Source organism: Geotrypetes seraphini, chromosome 3 (assembly GCF_902459505.1).
Source record: "Geotrypetes seraphini chromosome 3, aGeoSer1.1, whole genome shotgun sequence".
Taxonomy (NCBI): Eukaryota; Metazoa; Chordata; class Amphibia; order Gymnophiona; family Dermophiidae; genus Geotrypetes; species Geotrypetes seraphini.
In genome coordinates this window covers 273,130,964-273,156,902 of record NC_047086.1, presented here as the reverse complement: position 1 = coordinate 273,156,902, position 25,939 = coordinate 273,130,964, and the positions used below count along the sequence as shown (strand labels likewise).

The 25,939-nt window shown below is 45.4% G+C and overlaps 1 protein-coding gene across 1 annotated transcript in view; it reads left to right on the top strand.

Annotated features, from left to right (window-relative positions):
* Positions 1–25,939, top strand: part of HEATR1 (HEAT repeat containing 1) — a 693,629-nt gene that overhangs the window by 371,925 nt on the left and 295,765 nt on the right. The window contains exons 26-27 of the mRNA XM_033935556.1: positions 14,883–15,029; positions 16,201–16,319. Of these exons, the coding sequence (XP_033791447.1) occupies positions 14,883–15,029; positions 16,201–16,319 (266 nt within the window). The remainder of the gene's footprint in view (positions 1–14,882; positions 15,030–16,200; positions 16,320–25,939) is intronic.

Sequence of the window (25,939 nt, the reverse complement as noted above, 5' to 3'; positions counted from 1 at the left end):
AAGCAGCGTCGATCTCACCGATTGTCCTCAAGTGATTCATCACCTGCTCTCTCGAGGCAGGCTTCTCCGCCCGCCTGACATCGGTTGAGGCACCGTTCCACGTGCGCCTCGCCGTCAAAGCGGCGGTCAGATAAACGACCTAGAGACTCCCCTTTTAGGCAGGGTAGGTTGCTGGGGCCGCGCACCTCGAGATCCATCGAGGCATCAGCCCTCGGCGAGTCTGAGTCTTGGCCTCGGCTGTCTTCAGTGCCTCCTCGGTCTTCGAGTCGAGGCAGGTCGAGGTCGAGGACCCCCTCCTCGCAGCCGCGTCAGAAGGTCTCTTAAGAACATAAGAACATAAGAAGTTGCCTCCGCTGAGTCAGACCAGAGGTCCATCGTGCCCAGCGGTCCGCTCCTGCGGCGGCCCATCAGGCCCACTGCCTGAGCAGTGGTCCTTAACTATTTCTATAACCTATCTCTACTCCTATCTCTATATCCTAACCTCAGTCCTTATCTGTACCCCTCAATTCCCTTGTCTTCCAGGAACCTATCCAAACCTTCTTTGAAGCCCTGTAGCATGTTCTGGCCTATCACAGCCTCTGGAAGTGCGCTCCACGTATCCACCACCCTCTGGGTGAAAAAGTGCTTCCTAGCGTTTGTTCTAAGCCTGTCCCCTTTTAATTTCTCCGAGTGCCCCCTTGTACTTGTGTTTCCCCATAATCTGAAAAATCTATCCCTGTCCACTTCAGGATCTTGAAGGTTTCTACCATGTCTCCTTGAAGTCTCCGCTTCTCTAGGGAGAACAGCCCCAGCTTTTTTAGCCTGTCAGTATATGAGAGGTTTTCCATACCCTTTATCAGTTTAGTTGCTCTTCTCTGGACTCCCTCGAGTACTGCCATGTCCTTCTTGAGGTACGGTAACCAATACTGGACACAGTACTCCAGATGTGGGTGCACCACTGCGCAATAAAGTGGCAGGATGACTTCCTTCGTCCTGGCCGTGATGCCCTTCTTAATGATTCCAAGCATTATGTTTGCTTTCCTTGAGGCTGTGGCGCACTGTGCCGATGCCTTCAGTGTTGTGTCCACCATTACCCCCAGGTCTCTTTCAAGGTTACTTACCCCTAGCAGTGATCCCCCCATTTGGTAGCTGAACATCTGGTTCTTTTTTCCTACATGCATGACCTTACACTTCCCTATGTTGAAGCTCATTTGCCACTTTTTGGCCCACTCTTCGAGTGTCGTCAGATCCTTTTGGAGATTTTTGCAGTCTTACGTTGTTTCAACCCTGCTGTATAGTTTGGTGTCGTCTGCAAATTTAATGACCTCACATTTTGTTCCCGCCTCCAGGTCATTTATAAATATATTGAACAGGAGTGGTCCCAACACCGACCCCTGCAGCACCCCGCTCGTGACCCATTTCTAATCTGAGTATTGACCCTTCACTCCAACCCTCTGCTTTCTGCTTGCCAGCCAGTTTTTGATCCACCGGTGGACCTCCCCTTGTACACCGTGGTTCCATAGTTTCTTAAGCAGTCTTTCGTGTGGTACCTTGTCGAAGGCTTTTTGGAAGTCAAGGTAAATGATGTCTATGGATTCCCCTTTATCCACCTGCCTGTTCACCCCTTCAATGAAGTGTAATAAGTTAGTGAGGCATGACCTACCCTTGCAGAAGCCATGCAATTTAAGCTGTCCATTTCTTTCGATGTGCTCACAGATGCTGTCCTTGATCAGGGCTTCCATCATCTTTCCCGGGACCGAGGTCAAGCTCACCGGCCTGTAGTTTCCCGGGTCGCCTCTCGAACCCTTCTTGAAGATTGGCATGAAATTAGCTATTTTCCAGTCCTCCGGGATCTCTCCAGTTTTTAAGGATAGGTTGCATATTTGTCGAAGTGGCTCTGCTATTTCGTTCCTTAGTTCATTGAGTACTCTTGGGTGAATGCCGTCTGGTCCTGGTGATTTGTCGCTCTTTAGCCAGTCTATCTGCCTGAGGACATCCTCTTGGCTTACCTCTAGTTGGGCCAGCTTATCATCCTGATCTCCATTTACGATCTCTTCGGGTTCCGGAATGTTGGTTGTGTCTTCCTTCGTGAAGACTGACGTGAAGAACTCATTTAACTTATCAGCCATCTCCTTTTCCTCTTTTACCATCCCCTTTCTGTCTCCATCGTCCAAGGGTCCCACTTCCTCTCTTGCTGGTTGCTTCCCCTTAACGTATCTGAAGAATGATTTGAAGTTTTTCGCTTCCCCTGCTAGTTTCTCTTCATATTCTCTTTTTGCTTTCCTTACCACTCGGTGACACTCTTTCTGGTGTTCTTTATGCTCCTTTTGGTTGTCTTTTGATTGATCCTTTTTCCACTTGTTGAACGATGCTTTTTTGTCACTTATCGCCTTCTTCACTGCATTTGTTATCCACACTGGGTTTTTCATTCTATTTTTCTTGCACCCTTTCCTGAACTTAGGGACGCACCGGTTCTGTGCTTCGTGTACCACGCCCTTGAGTAGGGTCCAGGCTTTTTCTACGGACTCCGTCTTCCTCGTGTTGTTGAGTTTCTTTCCCACCATTTTCCTCATGGCATCGTAATTCCCTTTTTTGAAGTTGAGTGTTGTCGTTGTGGTCCTTTTCATCTTTGTCGAAACAATTTCTAACCTGCACTGGATCATGTTGTGATCGCTGTTTCCTAGTGGGCCTTGTACTGCCACCTCCTTAGCGGGTCCCCCTAGTCCGTTGAAGATTAGGTCAAGAGTGGCATCTCCCCGTGTTGGTTCCATGACCAGTTGTTCCATGAAACAGTCCCTTGTGGCCTCCAGGAATTTGGCCTCCCTCGTGCAGTTTGAGTGCCCGATACTCCAGTCTATCCCGGGGTAGTTGAAATCCCCCATCACCATTACCCTTCCGCTTTTGCTTACCTGCCTCAGTTCAGCTTCCAGGTCCTGGTCGATTTCTTCCGATTGCCCAGGTGGGCGGTAGTACAGACCTAATTTCATGTCTGCTCCAGTTCCTCCCGGCAGCTTAACCCATAGTGATTCCAAGCCATCAGCCCTTACTGTTGTTTCCATCCTGGTTGAAGGTATGGAGTCCTTTATATACAGTCCTATTCCTCCACCCTTTTTGTGTGTCCTGTCCCTCCTGTAGAGTTTGTACCCTGGTATGGCCACATCCCATTTGTTGTCATCGGTCCATCACGTTTCTGTGATTCCAATTATGTCTAAGTCCTTTTTGCTGGCTATGACTTCCAGCTCTCCCATTATGGCCCATAAGCTCCTAGCATTTGTATATAGACAAAGTAAGTCCCGGTTGGTTGCTTTCCCTGCTGGTTTTCCTCGTGGTCTGGTGCTCCTTCCCTTTCCCTCATGGGTTGCCGGACCCCGAGCCTCACCTTGGTCATCCTCCTCCTGTGGTGTGCCTGTTTCGTCCTCAACTTGATTCCCTATTTTTGCTTGTCCCTCTGGTTCCCTTTGTTTTCTGCTATTTCTGCTCACTAGTTTCCTCTGTGCCCTGGGCCCCTGCATTGCGTCCTTAGGTTCTTTTTCCAATAGTTTCCACTCAGTCCTGAGCCCTTTTTTACAGTGTCCTTGCTCAGTATCTTTAGTTGATACTTTTGTCCGATGTGTCGAGGCCAGATCGACTTTCGGCTTTCCCCTTTTCCTCAGTTTAAAGCCAAGTCTATGACGCTCTGGACGTTGCGTGCCAGCATCCTCGTCCCAGCCGTGCTCAGATGCAGTCCGTCTCTCCTATAGAGCTTGTTCTTCCCCATGAAAGTAGTCCAGTTCCGAACAAAGTGGAAACCCTCCTCTTCGCACCATCTCCTCAGCCAACCGTTCATTGCTTGTAGCTCACTCTGCCTCCCTGCGTCTGCTCTCGGTACTGGCAGGATCTCCGAGAAGGCTATCCTTCGCGTCCTCATCTTCAGTTTCCTCCCCAGGATCCTGAACTGGTCAGTTAGTGTAGTCCTGTTGTAGTTCCTCCTGCTGACGTCGTTGGTTCCTATGTGGATTACTACTGCTGTCTCCTCCGTTTCGGCTCCCTCCAGGATCTTCTCAATTCTGTCAATGACGTCCTTGGTTCTTGCCCCCGGGAGTCGGTCCTCTCTCCCTCCGGCTATATGACTTTCCACTTCTCTCAGGATTGAGTCTCCCACTACAATAGCAGATTTCCCCTTCCTCAGTTCTTCCTTCCTGGGTTCACCGAGGGTTGCCCCACGGGGTTCCGTTCCTTGAACCCCGGGGTCCTCACCTTCCAGGCGGGCTAAACAGAAACATTTATCGATGCCTCCCCTGTCTCTTAGCAGAGCTTTCTCGGCGTCCCTGCTTGTTGACACTGATGTGCCGGTGCAGTCTTCGAGGGAGGCATCTCCCTATTTCTCTGCTGCTCCTAAGTCCAGTTTCTCTTCGCCCCTGGAAGGGCACTCTTCTGCTAAGGCTTCATCCTTCACCAGATTCGTGGTGGACATGGGAAAGGCCCTTCAACTGGACCTCCAGTCTGAGTCCAGATATACCCGGGAGTATTTGGAGGAGATGGAACTCCCTCATCCTCCGAGGGAATCCCTACGTCTGCCCTTGAATCCAGTCTTGAAGCAGACTTTCTTCCAGAATTTGGAGAAGCCGTATGCTATTCCTGCCATACCATCCAACATGGAATCCCACTATCGGACGGTCTCGTGTAAGGGGTTTGAAAAGGCTCAGCTCTCCCACCAGTCCTTGGTTGTGGAGTCTTCCCTTAAGAAATCTAACCCCTCCGGGCAGGGAAGGCCGTACTATGGACAAGTTTGGCCGGCGCCTATACCAGAATTCGATGATGGCGAACCGGGTCCTGAATTACAATTTCAATTTTATTTCCTATCTCAAGCACTGCATCAAATCTATGTCGTCTGTCCTGGATGATTTGGCTGCCCACCGCCGGTCGGACTTCTGCCGGCTTCAGGATACGCTATCGCAGATTCGCCTCTATATGCTCCAGGCTACTTATGATGCCTTTGAACTATCCTCGAGGGTCACAGCCTTTGCTGTAGCCATGTGTTGTCTGGCCTGGCTACGCATCGTTGACATGGACCCGAATCTGCAGGATCGCCTGGCGAATCTCCCGTACTTGGGCAACGAGCTTTTCGATGACTCCATCGAGGAGGCCGCTAAACGCATTTCTGAACATGAACGTTCCTTCGCCTCCTTGGTCAGACCCAAGGCGAAACCTACTCCTCCTAAGGCATACAAGTTACCACCCAGGCGCTTTCCACAGAAGTCTACGCCGGCTTTTTCCTGCCCACTGCCCACAGCAGCAGTGGGCCCCCCAGAAGCCTCAGGCCCCTGTGGCAGCCAAACCTGTGCCATCCTTTTGACTATCATGCTGTGAGCATGCCGCTCCCTCTCATCATCGAGTCTTCCCCTCTACCATCGGAGGCCATCTCTCCTTTTTTTGTCCCCAGTGAGAACTGATTACATTGGACATCTGGGTCCTCTCCGTTATCCAGGAGGGATACTCCCTTCAGTTCCTGGCGGCGCCTCTGGACCTGCCTCCAAGAGAGTGTCCTTCCAACAGGTTGCAACTTCCCCTCCTTCTTCAGGAGGCTTGAGCCCTCCTTCGCCTTCAGGCTGTGGAGGAGGTCCCTTTGCATCAACAGGGCACCGGGTTTTACTCACGGTACTTTCTAGTCCCCAAAAAGACCGGGGATCTTCGTCCCATCCTGGACCTCAGGACGTTGAACAAATTCCTGGTCAAGGAGGACTTCTGCTTGCTCTCTCTTCCCATGTTGTATCCCCTGATGGACGAGGGGGACTGGTTATGCTCTGGATCTCAAAGAGGCCTGCACTGACATACTGATTCATCCAGCCTCTCGCAGATTTCTTCGATTTCAGTTGGGAGAACTCCATCTACAGTATCGAGTCTTCCCGTTCGGCCTTGCATCTTCCCCGAGGGTCATCACGAAGTGCCTCATGAAGGTGGCGGTGGCTCTGCAGACGCAGGGCCTTCAAGTGTTCCTTAAATATTGACAAGGCGATTAATCAAATAAATATTAAACTTGAAACTTGAACTTGATTTCCCGTACCTCGAAGACTGGCTCATCAAAGCACCATCCAGGCTAGAGGTTATCACAGCGACCCAACGGACTATTACGTTCCTTCAGTCTCTGCAGTTCATAGGAGCGGTGCTGGACACGGTTTGCCTCCGCTCTTTTTTGCCTCAGCCTCGTCTGGACGCCCTCATTCACTTGTGCCAGAGGATCTCCCTTCAGTCAACGGTTTCGACCAAGCATATGATGATTCTGCTGGGGCACATGGCCTCCACCGTTCATGTGACTGCTTTTGCCAGACTTCACCTCCGAGTTCCTCAGTGGACCCTGGCGTCCCAGTGGAGACAGGACCGGGATCCCGCCTCTTAACACATTGCGGTGACTTCCTCCTTGAAGCAATCGCTCCACTGGTGGATGCTCTCTTCCAATTTCTCCAGAGGTTTCCTCTTTCATGCGCCCCTGCCGCAGAAAGTCCTAACAACAAACTCCTCCGCGTATACCTGGAGGGCTCACTTCGATGGCCTCCATACTCAGGGTCTTTGGTCCAGTGCCGACCGTCGCTGCCACATCAACCTGCTGGAGCTTTGGGTGATTTTCAACGTTTTGGTAGCCTTTCGGCATTTGCTTCAGGATTGCGTGGTCCTGGTGCGGATGGACAACCAGGTGGTGATGTATTATGTAAACAAGCAGGGGGGTACAGGATCCCTGTCTCTTTGTGGGGAAGCTCTTCAGATCTGGGAGTGGGCGATACGTCACAACATCTTCCTCCGAGCGGTCTATATCCAGGGCAGGCAGAACTGCCTGGCAGACAAATTGAGCCGCCTTCACCAGCCACACGAATGGTCGCTCCATTCCTCCACCCTGCATCAGGTGCTTGCTTGATGGGGGACGCCGCAGATAGATCTGTTTGCCTCACCCCTGAACCACAAGTTACCTCGCTTCTGCTCCAGGATTTACTCACTGGATCGTCTCGATTGGACGGACCAGTTCCTCTATGCTCTATGTTCCATTTCCTCTGATTCTGAAGACTCGTCCAGCTCAAGTCGGTCCACGCCACCATGATTTTGATAGCTCCTCGGTGGCCCAGACAACCGTGGTTCTCCCTTCTACTTTGACTCAGTGTCAGGGAGCCTCTGCTTCTGCCTGTATTACCTTCTCTGCTGTCTCAGAGTCAAGGTTTGCTGCTGCATCCCAATCTGCAGTTTCTACACTTGACAGCTTGGTTCCTCTCCACGTGACTCCCTCCTTCAGTTTTTCTCAGTCAGTGCGAGATGTTCTCGAGGCCTCTCGGCAATGCTCGACAATGCTACTCCCAGAAATGGACTAGATTTGCTGTGTGGTGTGCTATGCATTGCATGGAGCCACTGTCTGCCTCCTTGTCTTCCGTGCTGGATTATCTGCTGCACTTGTCTCGGTCTGGTCTCAAATCGACATCTATCCGAGTCCACCTCAGTGCGATTGCTGCCTTTCATCAGCTGCTTGACAGGAAACCGCTCTCAGTCCATCTGGTGGTTTCCCGCTTTATGAAGGGCCTTTTCAATGTCCATCCTCAATTCAAGCCTCCCCCGGTGGTTTGGGATGTTAATATGGTTCTGGCCAATTGATGAAACCTCCATTTGAACCCATTGTTAAGGCTTATCTGAAGTATCTCACCTGGAAGGTGGTGTTCCTGATTGCCCTCACGTCTGCTCGCAGAATCAGTGAGCTGCAGGCTCTGATTGCAGACTCGCCTTTTACTGTTTTTCATCATGACAGGGTGGTCCTTTGTACTTATCCTAAGTTCTTGCCTAAGGTGGTTTCGGATTTCCACCTTAACCAGTCCAGTCCAGTTCTTCGGGTTTTTTTTCCTAACCCCATTCTCATCCTGGTGAGGTGGCGCTTCACACTCTTGACTGTATGAGGGCGTTGGCTTTCAACCTGCAAAGTACTCAAGCTCATCGGATGGCTCCTCAACTCTTCATATCTTTTGATCCAAATCGGTTGGGGCGTCCTGTTTCCAAGCGTACCTTGTCCAACTGGTTAGCTGCTTGTATTTCTTTCTGTTACGCTCAGGCTGGTCTCCCGCTGCCGGATCGGATAACAGGGCATAAAGTCCGAGCGATGGCTGCTTCCGTCGCTTTCCTCAGGTCCATGCCTATTGAGGAGATCTGCAGGGCTGCCACTTGGTTCTCGGTTCATACATTCACCTCTCACTACTGTCTGAATGTTTTTTCCAGGTGTGACAGCCAGTTCGGCCAGTCGGTTTTGCTTAATCTGTTTTCGTAATTTGCCCACCGTCCCATCCTGGTTAGCTTGGAGGTCACCCACATGTAGAGAATATGCTGCCTGCTTGTCCTGGGATAAAGCACAGTTACTTACCATAACAGGTGTTATCCAGGGACAGCTGGCAGATATTCTTGCAACCCACCCACCTCCTTGGGTTGGCTTCTTTGCTAGCTATCTGAACTGAGGCCACGTTCCTTCAATATAGGACAGTGCTTCTGGGTAATATAAACTATCAATTGACCCACCATATTCCAATAAGGCTTTATCACAGGTCACGACCACCGTATATGTTAAACCATATATGTTAAAAGGTTCCCACACATCCACAGGACCTCCAATATAAATTCTCATGATGGTCATAAATCTGGGACAAGCGTTGAGTCATATACCATTGGTAATACATTTTGAGCCATTTCCAGTTAATGAGGAAGCAAGTGGAATAGAAAAAAGACATATATATTCTATATAATAAACCCTAGCCGCGCATGCGCACTCCTACCTGCATGTTCCATTTTCCCTGTTCGTGAGATGTAGGTCCGTGGTGGCAGGAGTGCGCATGCGCGGGTCCCCAGCCTTACAGCACCTAACTACACTCGCCGCCAGGACTGGCCACCAGCGCTGGACTCCCTGCGCTGGTAAAAGTTCTTCGCCTTGCCGCCCTCCCCCTTCCCTTCCCGCGGTCCCGACTCCAAACCTGCCGACTCCAGCAGCATCTGAATCACTCTACACACGCTGCTTCGGGGCCGTAGAAGGCCCCGAAGCAGCGTGTGTACAGTGCTGCAGACGCTGCTGGAGTCGGCAGGTTTGGAGTCGGGACCGCAGAAAGGGAAGGGGGGGGTGTGGCGGCGGCAAGGGACTACGAGAGCTGACCACACTTCTAGCACCCGTTAATGTAACGGGCTAAAATACTAGTATATATATAATGTTAACCATGCAGGGTCTCCCAACCTTCTCCCCAATTCCTGTTCCCATCGGTCCCTATAATAATCATTAGGAGCCTCTTGGGCAAGCAAAGCCCCATATAAACATGAAATTTCCCCCCATTCCACCCGTTCTGCAGCGCTTGTTCCAACCTAGTTTCCTCCAAGCTAAGATTCCAAAAAGCATGGTTAGCTAGAAAGAGCCTTAATTGTGTATAAGAAAATGCATCCTTGGAGAACAGGCCATATTCCTCCTGCAGGTACTCAAAAGATAACATCCCCCCATCCTGCCAAAGCTGTCCAGCTGTACATTGCCCTGCCCGGACCCATTGGAAGTGGACAGGATCCTCTCCCCCCCCCCCCCCCCCCCCTGACACAAAGCCCTCTAGTAAAGAAATAGGAGCCTGGGCAAGAAACTTGTGTTCTGGAAACATTTTCTTGGGCAGGGAATATCAGGTTTGCAGGATCAGCCTCAAAAATGGATTTGCAGTTCTGAGCCAGGCTTACAGAATCGCCTTAGAAGACCATGGTAACCTTCAAAGAAAAATATTTGGGGAAAAGGCTTGTTCTAAATGTATCCAAGGACGATCTACATAGCCCACCCATGCCGCCATTTTTTGCATCAAAGCAGCCTGATAATAAAGAAAAAAAATTTGGAACTCACATCCCTCCCTTCTGCTTTACTTGAGATAGAATTGCCCACTGTACCAAGAAGGATTATGTCTCCAAATATAGGCAAACACTTTTCTAGACAAGTGACGAAAAAATGCTCTAGGGATTGTAATAGGCAATGCCATGAAGTGATATAGTAATTTAGATAATATCAACATTTTTACAGCCACAATTCTCCCCATTCACCCAATTGTCATTCCCTCCCAGCGATCTAACTCCTGGAACAGCTGCTTCTGCAGTTTCAGAAAATTAGCACTAAATAAATTAGCAGAATCTGCTGTCAACTGGACCCCCTTAGATATTTGATGGAATTATGCGCCCAGCAAAAAGGGAATTAAGACTAACTCTTGAACCTGCTGCACCCCTAAAGTAAGATTGAAGATCTCCAATTTTTCCATGTTCACACGGAAACTGACACCTGGCCATATGTTGATAAGACCTGCATCAACTCAGTCAAAGATTTGGTTGGGTCATTAATAAACAATAGCACATCATCTGCAAAAAGTAAGATCTTATAGGACTCATCATGTACCCGTAAGCCCTGTGTATCAGAATTTGCACGTATCAAGCAAGCCAGAGGTTCCATCACTATGGCAAGTAGTAACAGGATCATCCCTGTCTGGTACCCCTCAACAATGTCATGGGCTCTGACAGAAAACCATTGATTTTTAAATTGCGATAAGGGTTCATGATATAATAAAGAAATCCATTTTAAGAATTGTTTTCCAAGCCCCATTTTTTTCTAGAACCCCAAATAGAAATTTCCAATTGACTCTATTAAAAGCTTTCTTAGGGTCAAGAGAAAGCACCAACAAAGGAACTCTGCTGCCGTGCATGCCCCATCAAATGCACCACCATTTTAATATTGTTGAATGTCTGCTGTTGGCAAATAAAGCCCACTTGATTCACATGTTTGAGTTTCGGTAGCACACCTTGCAGCCGCTAGGCCAAAATCCTTATGAAAAGTTTATAATCAGTGTTTAGAAGGGATATTGGTCTATAATATTCACAAGCAATACTCAGCTTACCCAGTTTAAGTAACAAAGTCACCACCGCCAAACGCATGGGCGTATAAATCCCCAATTCTCCAAGTCCTCCAGCTTACCTAACATGTATGTTTACAGCACATGAAGGTCTTTTGTATGCATATCAAATTCCTGACATGTTGCCCATATTCCGCAATCTCATCCCAGAGATCAGCAGCTAACATAGAGAGCTCAGCCTGCATCGATTTTATATCCGCTCTGATTTCATGCAGATCTTTCACTTCTGCCATCAGCTTTGGCTGGGATGGGGCAGTCATTGCTACCTCTGAGGCAGTTGTCAAAGCTGGGGAGGGCGCATGCTGTCCACCTTGTGCCACCATCTTGGAGGCTACCGCATTGCTAGCCACGAAAGCAAAATCTTTCAGAGCTTTATGGGTGGTTGAGGCCATCCAAACTTTACAAACGTGATCTGCAAAGGTGCCTTACATCCATGATTCTTTTTTGTGCAAATTATTTGTGTTTTGGGCAGTGAAGGAGCTAAATTAAGGCCCGAGCATGCGGAGCTTCGTGTTCAGCCGACCATCTAGAACAGTGATGTCACGTCATCCTGACCTTTGTTTTTTGACCCATTTAAACAGATTTTGAGAAAAACAAGAGCCAATATAAGTATGACCCCAGGCCTAAGAAGAATAAACTGCTGCTTCTTCTTTAGAGTCCCTCTAATATCATGAAAAATCTTGTTTCCCTTTCCCTCTTACCTCCCTTTTAATTTTATTTTTTGATATAATTTCAAATCTTCCCCTCCCCCAGCACCTCTTGTATCTATTTTGTCAATGTCTCTGTCATAGTCCTGTCCTTATTCAGCATTGTAAACTGACGAGATCCGCGTTGATCAAACTATAAATAAACTTGGAATCTTCTTTACAGTTAAAGAGTATAATATATCAGTGTCTAAAAAAACATTTCTTAATAGCCCTGCCACACCAGTCCAGACAGTGATTTATGTCCCCCTGCCAGCAGATAGAAACAGAGAAAACAAGCTCAGAGGTGACTTTGGTTCCCTTATAGGGAGTTGGTGCTGCCTTCATCTCCATCTGCAGATGGTGCAGCAGCTAGGATTAAGCCACTCCTGGGAAGGCTGTAGGCCAGATTCCCAGTCAGATAACAGTCCTTTGGGGTGATTTTCCTCCTCTCTTAGGAACAAACAAAGAAAGGGCCCAGGTATTCCACAGTCAAAGAACGGAGGTCCAGACACAAAGGAAAAAATTGGAATGCAATGATCTTGAGACAAGTAAAATAAAATGTAAAAAATAAAATGATCTCTACTTTATGAATGACTGATGTGTGATCTAAAATGGACCCTACACGGTCCGTGTTTCAGCAGAAGCCTTCATCGGGGTCTAGGTCAGTATTCATTCAGTGATGTCAGAAATATGAATAAAACCATGTCCTTGAGATGCTGGAGCAAAAACACTTCTGCATGGCCTTGAAAGGAGTTCCAGTGGAAAAGGGGACACTCTTTCTGCAGGACAAGATTCTGTTCAGAGATCATGGTCATTTAATAGAACTTGGTCCTTTTTGAGGAGTGAAGTGTGGTGGTAAGATTAGTCATAGTAGGAGCTCTGCTGTTCTAAGATCTGAAGTGAGAACTTTGGGTCAATCTGTCTAACAGCCAAATTGGCAGTTGACTTTCTGTTTTTTCAAAGCCTTGTGTCATTTTGCGTAGTTGAGTGTTAGGCATTGTCAGAGAGGTCTATGTTCTGGAGTTGTCTCACTGTATCCATCACATCATCTTCGAGTCTTCAGCTCACTCAAAGAGAGAGGTCATTTGGTCTACCATAGACAGGCTGCTGCACCTATTCCACTTGGAGAGGAAGGGATTGGAAAGTATTCCTTCTATTTTGTGGACCTTATAAAAGATCACTTTTTCTTTAGCACTCTCCAGACCGGTAGAGGTTAATCTTTACAAGTGGGTATATATCCCAATCATGACCAGCAGGTGGAGACTGAAACAAAACTGTGGAATAGTACATAAGAGATACCGTCCCTGTTCCTGTCAGTTTTATTTCAATCTCCAACAGGTGTTGAGTGAGCTGTACCCATCTCTCTTGGTAGGGCTGTTGGAATTTGTTTAGGGGTTTCAGGTCCCTGTTTTTGGCCGGATTGAGCTGTTTGGGGGTCCGTCTGACCTCAGGGGTGTCAAACCCAGCGGGTCTCGAGTGGGGTCCCTACCCCCATTTCCTCCACCTCCCCACATTTTTTTAGAAGAGCCTCAGCAGTAAGCCTTGCCCCCCAATTCAAGCAAGGCATGCTGCTTTGAGAGCCTGTGGAGTCTGTTCTGTTAAAAAAAAAAAAAAAAATCCTGAGGTACCGGTCTGGAGGGTTGTTTTCCTTTAAATTTATGGTATTTTACTGTATTTTTGCACTAACTGGCACTTTAAACTAGCAAGGTTGCATATGGAGCAATGAGCACTTCTCAGGAGAAAAAGTGCTCATTGTGCTCCAGACGTGAGGCACTCACGGCCGGCCTGTGCAAGCGGCCGGTGCGGTGGAGGAGCTCTGTCGGCAGCGGCTGCAGGCGCCCAGAGCTCCCCGTTGATAGTGCCTCGCGAGTTGGCTAGGAGCAGTGGGGAGGCCCGGTCTTCTTCCACTGCCCACAGAGGGATTCCCTTGACCACCGACGGTCAGGGTACAAAGGATTCCCTCTCAACTGATTTTTTAACAGTGTTCAGGCACGTCGAGATGTGGTGTTCGGTGAGCGTGTGCTGGTATCGACCCTTCGGAGGTCCCATCCATGATGGGGACTGCTTTGGTACGTCCAACTCGTAAAGATTAACCTCTACCGGTCTGGAGAGTGCTAAAGAAGGAGAAATTAGGTTCTTACCTGCTAATTTACTTTCTTTTAGCTTCTCCAGACCGGCAGAGGTCCCCATCCTGTCTGTTGTTATGTTGTTGTGGCTGTTGTGCGGGCAGTTTTTGTTTTTTGCTGCGAGTTCTAGTATTTTTCTAGGGCCGAGGAGAATTGAAGAACAGTGGCTGTGGCTTAGCTGGCGAGCTGTGGGGACATTTTATTTCTGGTCTCTCTCCTCTGCATTTTCCAACAACATTTGGGTATGTTAGTTTTACTCCTGTTCAGAGTATTGTTTATTCTGTTTCCAGTTTTTAGTTCTGTTATTCGGCAGACTGATAGGCATAGGAGAAGGTATCTCTTATGTACTATTCCAAAGTTTTGTTTCAGCCTCCACCTGCTGGTCATGTTTGGGATATATGCCACTCGTAAAGATTAACGTCTACCGGTCTGTAGAAGCTAAAAGAAAGTAAGTTAGTAGAGAAGAACCTAATTTCTCCTTTTAAGCTTGTCAACAGTTCATTCCAGGTGGGAAACATTATTTTTAGTCATGATGGCAGTCAGCTAGCAAAACATGGGTTCCTCCCTTCACTATACATTACAGAGGCTTGTACATCCCAATTTGTTGGGAGCGCAAGATTTATCTCCAATTTGCAGTGCTGAGCCAACATTTCAGTTCATATGCTATCTTTTGGCTTGGCAACATCTTTGTGAACCTTTTTAAGACTAGAGAGATATGGCTATTGCAGGTACCCTTTTTTTTTTCCACAACTTTATTTAAAGAGAAGTAATAAAACCAAAAATGATCTAGTAATAAGACCAAAAGATGTAGGAGCAGAGACCAAAACAGGAGTATTTTAAGGAATCTTACATTATGCTGTTTTAAGTAGCCATTGGGAAATTCATTGGATGGAATAAATGTTTTCCTTTGTCACACAGAAAAACTGGTTTACAATTCTGTAGTTATTTGCTGAAGTCTGCCTGTGATTGTTGGCTTTTGTCTTTAGTCCTAGAATACTTAGTGACAGTGTTAAGAAATATGATGGGTGTGAGGGGAGAGATGCAATAGTATAACTCTGATTTCTGTGTTGCGCCATATTCTGATCTCAGAAGCAGGTCTATACTAATAGCTACTTTTTTACAGGCTGATCATGTTTCCTGTGTAACAGGAATTCTACATTTTCTCTTCTCATCCTGTAACACAGAAAACTGCAGGACCTGGAGAGTACTGGAGAGGGAGGAGGCAGTGTGAACTGGCAGCGCGTGACCCTTATTCTGGAACTTCTTCAGCACAAGAAGAAGCTGCTGTGCCCTCAGCTATTGGTGCCTACCCTCTTCAACCTGCTGTCCAGGTAACTACTCTTAGAAAAGGAAAATAAAATGGCTTTGTAAGGCAGACAATGTTAGCAACACATCCCATTCTTCCCTCCCTTCCCATTAGCATTTGCATCAGGATTTTCTTTTCACATTGGGCTATAGTTTCCCTGGTTTTGATGTTGTGGCTACCTGATGGTGATTGTGGAAGAAGGTCATTCCTCCCACTGGGGTGCACAAGTATTATCTCAACAGCTCTTTTAAATCTTAAGGCATAATATAGGGTTACCCGATTATTGCTAGCTCTGCTAAACTAATCCAGTCCTTATTTTTTTTACTATATTGTATGCATAGTTTTCTGATCCAGATTTTTATTAAAAAGTGCACATAAAATACATTTGCTTCATGGATTAAAACCAGGATTGGATCATCCTAATAGAAATGGAGCCAGTTGGCAACTCTAGGTAGGATATAGAAACCTTCAGTAATATAGAATAGAAAATCTCTATGTAGATGAGCATGGATGGACTCCTCAGAAGGCTTTAAAATAAAGTTTTAAAGTTAAGACAGTTAAATGAAGTGATAAAGTAAATCAGGAAAAATGCTGAAACCTTGGCACAAAAATCAGGATTTAGAGAAATGTGTCAATTATGCTGGAGCTTCGAAGCTACTATAGCTCTGTCACAGAGAATAGCTGTTTTAAAGAGAGAAAAAGATCTTGAGATTTTAGAAGACTTCATAAGTGATTAGGAGAATCAGGAATGTCACAGTAACTTTTGATTTATCGGAATTCCAAAAACAATGAAAGACATTAAAAAAAGACTTTCACACACATAATAAAACTAGGATCTTAACATCTATCTAATCATAATTAAATATTGCAATGTCATGGTGTCCCAATTAGATCCACATTGACAAAGAAGAATTTTCCAAAATGCTACATACCAATAATTTAGGAACAAAATTTAATCCACACTTTTTGTAGCAATAAAAGGGTCTCATAATCATTTTTTAATTGGATTAGTTTTCTAGTTGTAGTGCAAAGCATGTTATGGTCACATACAGTTGCTGTTTTCTGTTGTCCTCATTGTATGGAAACTGTTTTAGTCCTCTGGTATTAGTGCAATGTAGGGTGTGCACTGCCATGTTGTTTGTGCTATGCTTACTAATCTCCTCCCCCTTCTTTTCCTTTTCTCTGATTTTGCTCAGGTGTCTAGAGCCTGCGCCAGAAGAGCAGGGGAGTCTGGAGTACACAAAGCAATTGATTCTTAGTTGTCTTCTTAACATTTGTCAGAAATTATCACCCGATGGGAGCAGGATACCAGCAGGTAACAGACATTATCAGAAGCCAGTGTGGGGATGTGCAGTGATAGGATGTAATTTAGCCACTTGTTTAAGGGCTAGATTCACGAACCTGCCCGATCGGGGCTGATCCGGGCAGGTCCGATGAATTCTCAAAACCCCAATATGCAGATGGGGGCGATCAGAGGAATGCCCCCATCTGCCTACCCAGATCGCTTGATAGCAATCCCAGTGCATGCGCAGATCATCTGTAGATGGTCTGCGCATGCACTGGACCTCCGGGCCCGGCATAGATTTTTTTTTCCTCATTGGAATGTTGATGCGCGCCGACTCTCCTGCTTTAAAAAGTTGCAGGGCAGTAGTGGTACAATTGGAAACGTGACAGCTACTAGCAAACTGAAGAGAGCCAAGCAGGATTATCAATACTGAACAGCCAGATATTAGAGAAAATGCAAAAGACAGATCTATTGCAGATGCTATGTATAATTACAAAGGAGGGAAATAAATAATTTAAAGAAGCCCTGCTCTTGCTGCCCAGACTCTCCTGCTCTCTGCCGGCAGAGAGAATCATACTTCCTGCCTTCTCTGATTAGAAATTGGCTCCAAAGCAGAGCTCAGGGCAGAGAGCAGGGATAAGAGCCACACGATTCCCCTGGTGCCTGAAACCTCTACCTACACAAGCAGAGAGCAGGAGAGTCAGCAGAGACCTGTGCGACTAGTTCCAAGTAGTCTCTTCTATTCTTGATCAGCCAGCCCAATCGGTGTCCCAAATTTGTGTTGTGAATCGCATCCCTGCCTAGTTTGCATGCGTTTCTCTTCATTTGCATGCACAAATTCGAAGTGGATCACTGGAGAGGTTAGTGAATGGGGCCGAAGGGAAATTTGCTCGTAAAGGGGTCGCAAACTGATCGGTACATGATTGGTTTGCTTTGTGCATCTAGCCCTAAATGACAAATGAATAGAGAAGGGTTAAGAAGTGCAACTTGGACTGTTTGTGGTTACTCAACCAAGTTTGCTATTTTTAGTGTTTCTGTACAGCATTGTTTAGGATAGTGATTGCCAATTATTATACCTTCAAACATGATTCAATATGCCATGGCAAAAATGTCACCATTAACAGATGCTTAGGTCCAGACAGATCTGAATCTATCTGTGCAGATGTGATTAGACGTTCAGTGGAAAAAGTCACTATTAGCAGATACGTAGGTCCAGACAGATCCAAATTTGTCTGTGCTTGATACTTGCCTTGCATCAGCTTCCCTCTGGGCTTGAGGCTTATAAATTGAAGTTAAATCCATTAAATCTAAGGCCATTTGGATCTCAGGCTGTATCTCAACCCCTGATATAGTACCTATTCTAGCTGGTTAGTCCCTGAACATAGAATCTTCCTTCAAGATATTAGGTGACACTCAGCTTTCTTTCAAGCTACACATTATTACAGTGGTTAAAACTTGTTTCATGATTTTATATTCCATTTGAGCAAGACTGCTTTCCTCACACTTATTTTCACTTATTGATAGACTTAATTATTGCAGCTCTTCACTAACTGCAAATGATTCAAAACAAAGCTATTAAATTAATTACACACCATCATAAGTTTGATCATTCCACTCTCCCTTTTTAAATTTTATTTTTGTATTTCAATGTTCTTAAGAAAATACAAAACTGTAACTTAATATTCAATAGGAAATGAGTCATTGAGCAATAAATCCCCTATATTTTTGATTGTTAATTATTACATTCCATACAAACCTCTTTTGGCGAAACTACTCCAGTACAAGTTTTGCTTAGAGCTCAGATTCACATACAAAAACATATATCGTAACTGCAGCTAGACTGCCTCTTGGTTATACCAATCCAAAAAGGGTACCCAAATTTAATTAAATGATTCCAGCATTTAACTTACTCAAATAATATGCCTGCCAGAGCTTTATTTTAAAACTTAAAAGCTGTGGCATATCATAAGATTTCCAGCATCTGGCTGTTACTCTGTGAATAAGAGCCAGGCAATGGAATATCACTCAGATTTGTTCAGTTGCCATTACAGTAAAAATGGTAACCCTCACTTCGGTGCAGGGCAAAATGGTAGAAATGATTATAAAAAATAAAATTGTGGAACATGTAGACAAACATGATTTAATGAGATGGAGTCAGCATGGGTTCAGCCGAGGGAGATCTTGCCTCACCAATTTGCTTGACTTCTTTGAAGGTGTGAATAAACATGTGGATAAAGGTGAGCCGGTTGATAGTGTATCTAAATTTTCAGAAAGCTTTTGATAAAGTTGCTCACGAGAGGCTCCTGAGAAAATTAAAGAGTCACGGGATCGGTAGCAATGTTCAGTTGTGGATAAGGAATTGGTTATCGGATAGAAAACAGAGAGTAGGGTTAAATGGTCAAATTATCATATTGAATCGTAGAGATCTTAATTTAATCATGGCAGTTTAAATTAGTCTATCTGATAGAGAAAGTCTGCTGACCATCGAATGAAAAGCTTAGTATGATCAATAGATGCATATGGTAAATACGTAGAAGTTTTCATCTGTGAAACAAACATATATGCTGATGATAAAAGTTCCTGACTGTTGAAAGATGAAATTAGCATCCAGCTTTTAAATATAATGGTGCAACTGTAAGTAGGCAAGTATGTCTTTTAAGGTTAAATGGTATTCATCTTGCAATAACTAGAATGATTTTATCTTTCACTTTTGCTTCCTGAAAGTTTTTTGATTTGCAGCTGGACAGAAGTATTACGTTGCCAGTTTTTTCAAGGATTACCTGTTTTTTTTAAATAAGGTTCTCTGGGTTTGTGTACCATAACATCTCTGACCTCTGAGGAAAGAGTTGTTTCCGAAACACGGACTATGTTGGGTCCTGTGTACTCATACAAGAGAATCATTGTTTGGAAGCACAACATATGTACATCCCCATATTTAGATTTAGAAAAGGGTGCAAAAAAAAACCGAACAAAAGACCCCGCATGGATAAACAATGAGGTGAAGAAAGCGATAGGAGACAAAAAAAAATCATTCCGGAAATGGAAAAAGGACCAGACTGGGGAAAACTGGGATGAACACAGGAAAAGCCAAAGAGAATGTCACCAAGTGGTTAGGAGAGCGAAAAGAGAATACGAAGAGAGACTAGCCAGGGAGGCAAAAAACTTCAAATCATTCTTCAGATATGTTAAGGGGAAGAAACCGGCGAGGGAGGAAGTAGGACCGTTGGATGATGGAGATAAAAAGGGAGTGATAAAGGAGCAAAAAGAGGTAGCTGACAGGTTAAACAAATTCTTCTCGTCAGTCTTCACAAGCAAGGACACATCCAATGTACCGGAACCCGACGTGATCTTCCATGGTGATCAAGAAGAAAAACTGTCGGCAATAGAGGTGAGCCATGAGGATGTCCTCCAACAGATAGATAGATTGAAAAGCGACAAATCACCAGGCCCAGACGGAATCCATCCTAGGGTACTAAAAGAACTAAGAAATGAGATAGCGGAAATACTCCAACGAGTTTGCAACCTATCCTTGAAAACTGGAGAGATACCGGAGGACTGGAAGATAGCAAATGTTACACCTATCTTTAAAAAGGGGTCAAGAGGAGACCCGGGAAACTATAGGCCGGTAAGTTTGACATCGGTTCCAGGCAAGATGGTAGAAGCACTGATAAAGGACAGCATCTGTGAGCACATAGAAAAAAAATGGGCTGATGAAAGCGAGCCAACATGGCTTCTGCAAGGGAAGATCGTGCCAAACAAACTTACTGCACTTCTTCGAGGGGGTAAACAGCCATTTGGACAAAGGGGAACCTGTAGACATCATCTACCTTGACTTCCAAAAGGCCTTTGACAAGGTACCCCATGAGCGGTTACTTAGGAAGCTGTGGAACCACGGGGTGGAAGGGGGACGTACACAGATGGGTCAAACACTGGTTGGCAGGCAGGAGACAGAGGGTTGGAGTGAAGGGTCACTACTCGGGATGGAGAAAGGTCACGAGTGGAGTTCCGCAGGGGTCTGTACTTGGACCACTGCTGTTCAATGTATTTATTAATGACCTGGAAACGGGGACGAAATGTGAAGTTATAAAATTTGCGGATGACACTAAACTCTGTAGAAGGGTCAGAACTACAGAAGAGTGTGAGGCCCTACAAAGAGACCTAAGCAAACTGGAGGAGTGGGCAAATAAATGGCAGATGAAATTCAATGTAGGGAAATGCAAGGTCATGCATATAGGGAGAAAGAACCCGATGTTCAGCTACCAAATGGGGGGATTAGTATTAGAGGGAAGTAACCTTGAAAGAGATTTGGGTGTACTGGTGGATACAACAATGAAGTCAACGGCGCAATGCGCAGCAGCCGCGAAGAAGGCGAACAAAATGTTGGGTATTATTAAAAATGGTATTACGACCAGAACGAAAGAAGTCATCCTGCCGTTGTATAGGGCAATGGTGCGCCCGCACCTGGAGTACTGTGTTCAGTATTGGTCACCGCATCTTAAGAAGGATATGGCAATACTTGAGAGGGTCCAGAGGAGAGCGACACGAATGATTAAGGGCATGGAAAACCTTTCATACACTGAAAGATTGGAGAAGCTGGAGCTCTTCTCCCTGGAAAAGCGGAGACTCAGAGGAGACATGATAGAGACCTACAAGATCATGAAGGGCATAGAGAAAGTGGAGAGAGACAGATTCTTCAAACTTTCAAAACATAAAAGAACAAGAGGGCATTCGGAAAAATTAGAAGGGGATAGATTCAAAACAAATGCTAGGAAGTTTTTCTTTACTCAGCGGGTGGTGGACACCTGGAATGCGCTTCCAGAGGATGTAATAGGGCAGAGTACAGTACTGGGGTTTAAGAAAGGATTGGACAATTTCCTGTTGGAAAAGGGGATAGAGGGGTATAGATAGAGGATTATTAAGCAGGTTCGGGACCTGTTGGGCCGCCGCGTGAGCGGACTGCTGGGCACGATGGACCTCAGGTCTGACCCGGCAGAGGCATTGCTTATGTGCTTATGTGTGCTTATGTGCTTATGTGGAATGCTACATTGTATTTCTTTGAGAAAAGATAAGACTTTTACACCTTGGACATCGTTATCTGCAGTTTTTTTTTCTTCTTTTGGTCGTTTGACTCTTCACTGCAGACCCGTTGGATTGTTTTTTGTATGATTTTATCTTGCCCTCATCTATTAACACATGAGACAAATAAATGATACCATGGCATTTTCATTCAATAAAGGATGAATTATTGCTGCCTGGAGCAAAGGCTCCATTGTTTCGAATGGGCAGAAATGGTACACTTCAGATTGATACCATGGAATTTACAGATCCACTTCCAAACTTTTTGTGGGAGAGTAAAGATGACATACTGTTTAGTAACTGAAGAATGTTGAGATGGCACCGCATACAAAAATGTACTAAAATGCTTTCCCCAAGAAGGGATAACTCCAAAGCAGTGCAAGAAAAGTCCTGGGTGCGATGAAATTAGTCATTGATGTTTCTCATGGCATTGCTAGTCAATAGATAACATAAATTCAAAAGACCAAGACCTCCTTTTTCCACAGGTAAGAAATAGTCTTGAGAGAAAGCTGGGTGCATTTCCCCTGCCAGAGATATACTTATAACAACTTAGAAAGAAATCTTACTGCTTTATTTTAAAATCAAGAATGAAACATTTGAAAAATATAAAGCCAACTTTGGAACCAATAACATATTAAATTTAATGACGATGACTATTACTACTTATCATTCTATAGTGCTACTAGACATACGCAGCATTTGCTGGCTACTATTAAAGCTTCTTTTCAACAGTGAGTCGCATTAGCCTTTATGGCATGATAATTTTTCCCAAGTTATTGTATTTCTTCTATGCCCTTCCTTTGAGGCCAAGGATGTTAAACAGTTAAATAGCTGGGGGGTTGTGGGAGCAGTGGGTGGGAGGAGAGCTAGATTGAGGCTGAGTGTTCTCTTGGGTAATTGGAGGAGGGATGGACTGGGGCTCCCAGACATCAAACTATACAATATGGTTAGCTTATTGCGTAACATGGGTTATTGTTTGAACCACACTTCTGATTACTCCCCTGTGGAGATGGAGGCCTCTTGGAGTGCCCCATTGGTGCTTTCTTATGCCCCCTTGGCCTCCCTCCCTCCTCAGGTTGCTGCTTCTGTAATTTTTTGGGCCATGCGCTGCCTGTGGAGGATTTGGTGAAGTGGGGATGATTTGATCCTTGTCATAGTTGCCTCCTTCCTTTGCGGGACAATGGGGAATTTCTGCTGGAAAGGGAATTTCTGCTTTCATACATGGGGATCCGTGGGTCTCACATGCTTACAACACATCCTTGAAGAGTATAGTCATTTGCGTCCCTTAGTCTCTTTGAGAGGCCCTAAGCATTCTTTGTCTGATAGTTTTGCCTACCGGCAGTTGAGCCATTATGTGACATCAATGCCGGCAGCTTCCTTGATGCCAGCGACTGCGGAGCGTCTAGAAACCTTGTACAATAAGCCTTTCCATCTCCTCGCTTCATGCACGGCTGGAAGACAGTGTTCCACCAAAGGATCTTTCTTTGTTAGCGACTGCATGGAGTACAGATCTACATTCTGAGGTAGTATTTCTTCACTCCATTTCATGCTGGATGAGTTCGGCAGAACTGTACAAATGTCAATATGCCATGCTTATGTTTCCTAGCATAAAAACATAAGCAGTGCCTCCGCTGGGTCAGACCTGGGGTCCATCGTGCCCAGCAGCCCGCTCATGCGGCGGCCCAACAGATCCAGGACCTATGCAGTAATCCTTTATCTATACCCTTCTATCCCCTTTTCCAGCAGGAAATTGTCCAATCCTTTCTTAAACCCTAGTACCGTACTCTGCCCTATTACATCCTCTAGAAGCGCATTACAGGTGTCCACCACACATAGGGTAAAGAAGAACTTCCTAGCATTCGTTTTGAATCTGTCCCCTTTCAACTTTTCTGAATGACCTCTTGTTCTTTTATTTTTTGAAAGTTTGAAGAATCTGTCCCTCTCTACTCTCTCTATGCCCTTCATGATCTTGTAAGTCTCTATCATATCCCCTCTAAGTCTCCTCTTCTCCAGGGAAAAGAGACCCAGTTTCTCCAATCTCTCAGCGTATGAAAGGTTTTCCATCCCTTTAATCAGACGTGTCGCTCTCCTCTGAACTCTCTCGAGTAACGCCATATCCTTCTTAAGGTACGGCAACCAGTATTGGATGCAGTACTCAAGATGCGGACGCACCATTGCCCGATACAGCGGCAGGATAACTTTTTTTCATTCTGGTTGTAATACCCTTCTTGATTATACCTAGCATTCTATTCACTCTCTTAGCGGCCGTTGCGCACTGTGCCATCAGCTTCATTGTCATGTCCACCATTACCCCCAAGTCCCTTTCCTGTGTACTCTCATTCAATAATATCCCTCTCATCGTATAGCTGTACTTCAAGTTTCTGTTTCCCACATGCAATACTTTACACTTCTCAACGTTGAACTTCATCTACCATCTTGTCGCCCATTCCCCTAGTTTGTCCAAGTCCCTTTGCAATTCTTCGCAGTCCTCCTTTGTCCGAGCTCCACTAAATAGTTTGGTGTCATCCGCAAATTTTATTATCTCACACTTCGTCCCTGTTTCTAGATCATTTATGAATATATTAAATAGCAGTGGCCCGAGCACCAAGCCCTGCGGAACACCACTCGTGACTTTCCTCCAGTCCGAGTAGTGGCCCTTCACCCCTACCCTCTGTTTCCTACCCTCTAACCAGTTTCTGATCCATCTATGCACGTCTCCATCCACTCCATGGTTCTTCAGTTTCCGGAGTAGATGTTCATGATGCACCTTGTCAAAGGCTTTCTGGAAATCTAGGTATATGATGTCTATGGGGTCTCCTCTGTTCATCTGTTTGTTAATTCCCTCAAATAAGTGCAATAAGTTAAGTCAGGCATGATCTCCCCCTGCAGAAACCATGTTGGCTGGTTATCAGAAGTTCGTTTTTTTCAAAATGTTCATCGATGTTTTCTTTTATCAGTGCTTCCGCCATTTTCCCCGGAACCTAGGTCAGATTTACCAGTCTGTAGTTTCCCAGGTCACCTCTTGATCCCTTTTTAAAGATGGGCGTAAAGTTGGCTATCTTCCAATCCTCCGGGATCACGCCTATTTTCAGGGATAGGTTGCAAATTTGCTGCAGTAGTTCCGCTATTTCCTCCTTTAGTTCCTTCAGAACCCTTGGATGTATTCTGTCCGGACCCGGGGATTTGTCAGTTTTTAGTTTTTCTATCTGCCTGCGCACATCTTCAAGGCTCACTTCCATGGATGTTAACTTTTGTGCTTGATTTTCATTGAAGATTTGCTCAGGTTCCGGTATGTTGGTTGTGTCTTTGCTTGTAAATACAGACGAAAAGAACATGTTAAGTCTTTCCGCGACCTCTTTCTCCTCCTTCACCACTCCCTTCCTGTCTCCATTGTCCAGCGGTCCCACCTCCTTCCTAGCCGGCTGCTTCCCTTTAACATATCTAAAGAACGGTTTGAAATTTCGTGCTTCCCTGGCTAGTCTCTCTTCATACTCTCTTTTGGCTTTTCGAACCACACGGTGACATTCTTTTTGATACTAAAAGAGAGTATAGGCTACAACTAATGGGGGCACCTGCTCAGACGTTTGGGCTTTGTCAGGGAGGCCCTAATTCTTTTTTCCACGGGATGTTGGACTGTTCCAAAGTAAAGGCATTTTGGAGAGAAGTCTTTAGTTACTTGGAGGATATACAATACCCTATCCAATTCCACCCAGGGGGAATTTTATTAGGGCAGGTAGCAAGATTGGGGGTACAGGGTAAAGGTCATAGATATTAAAAGCCTGTGTGGTAGGTAAAAAGTGTATTTTGCAACACTTGATGCAATCAATAGCTCCTTCCTTTCAGCATTTGGCACAATAAATTCCATGGACTTCTACTGATTGAATTCAAGGCTGTGCGCCTCATCTTCAAACACAAGCAACAGGGGGGGTGGCTTAAAGCGCGCAAGATGGTAGCTTCATCGCGGAGCAACAAATTGAAAGAAAAGAGTTTCACGGACCTTGCTCCTCATAAAAAGCACTGTAAAATCGTTTGGAGATGGCAACAACGCGGCAGGGAAAAGCTGAGAAGCCGAGTACGTCGGGTCTGACTGCTAAACGATCAAAAATTACTCAGCTGACTCCAACAAAGGTGCCGATCCCGAGTGATGAAGAGGATGTGCTAGGAAAGGCAGATATTATGGCGGAGTTGTTTAAAATACAGCTGATGATACAGGATAATACCAATAAAATCATGGAGGTAAAGGAGGAAGTTGTCAGCCTAAAACAACAGATGCAGATAGTGGATCAGAGAATGCTGGTGATTGAAGATAGAGTCGAGCAGGTGGAAGCTATAACAAAAAAATGTGAAACTGAGAGACAGGCTCTGGAGTTACTGAAAAATCAACTTATTGATATGGAGAATAGAGGAAAGAGTTAAAATATAAGACTTCTGGGTTTAGCTGAGAATTTGGAAGGTGGAGATGCAGTACAATTTCTGGAGACATTACTGCCTAAGCTGCTTCAGTTAAATTCTAAATGGCAGTTAGAAATAGAACGGGCACACAGAATCCCTGTAAAATGCTCAGCTAACCAATC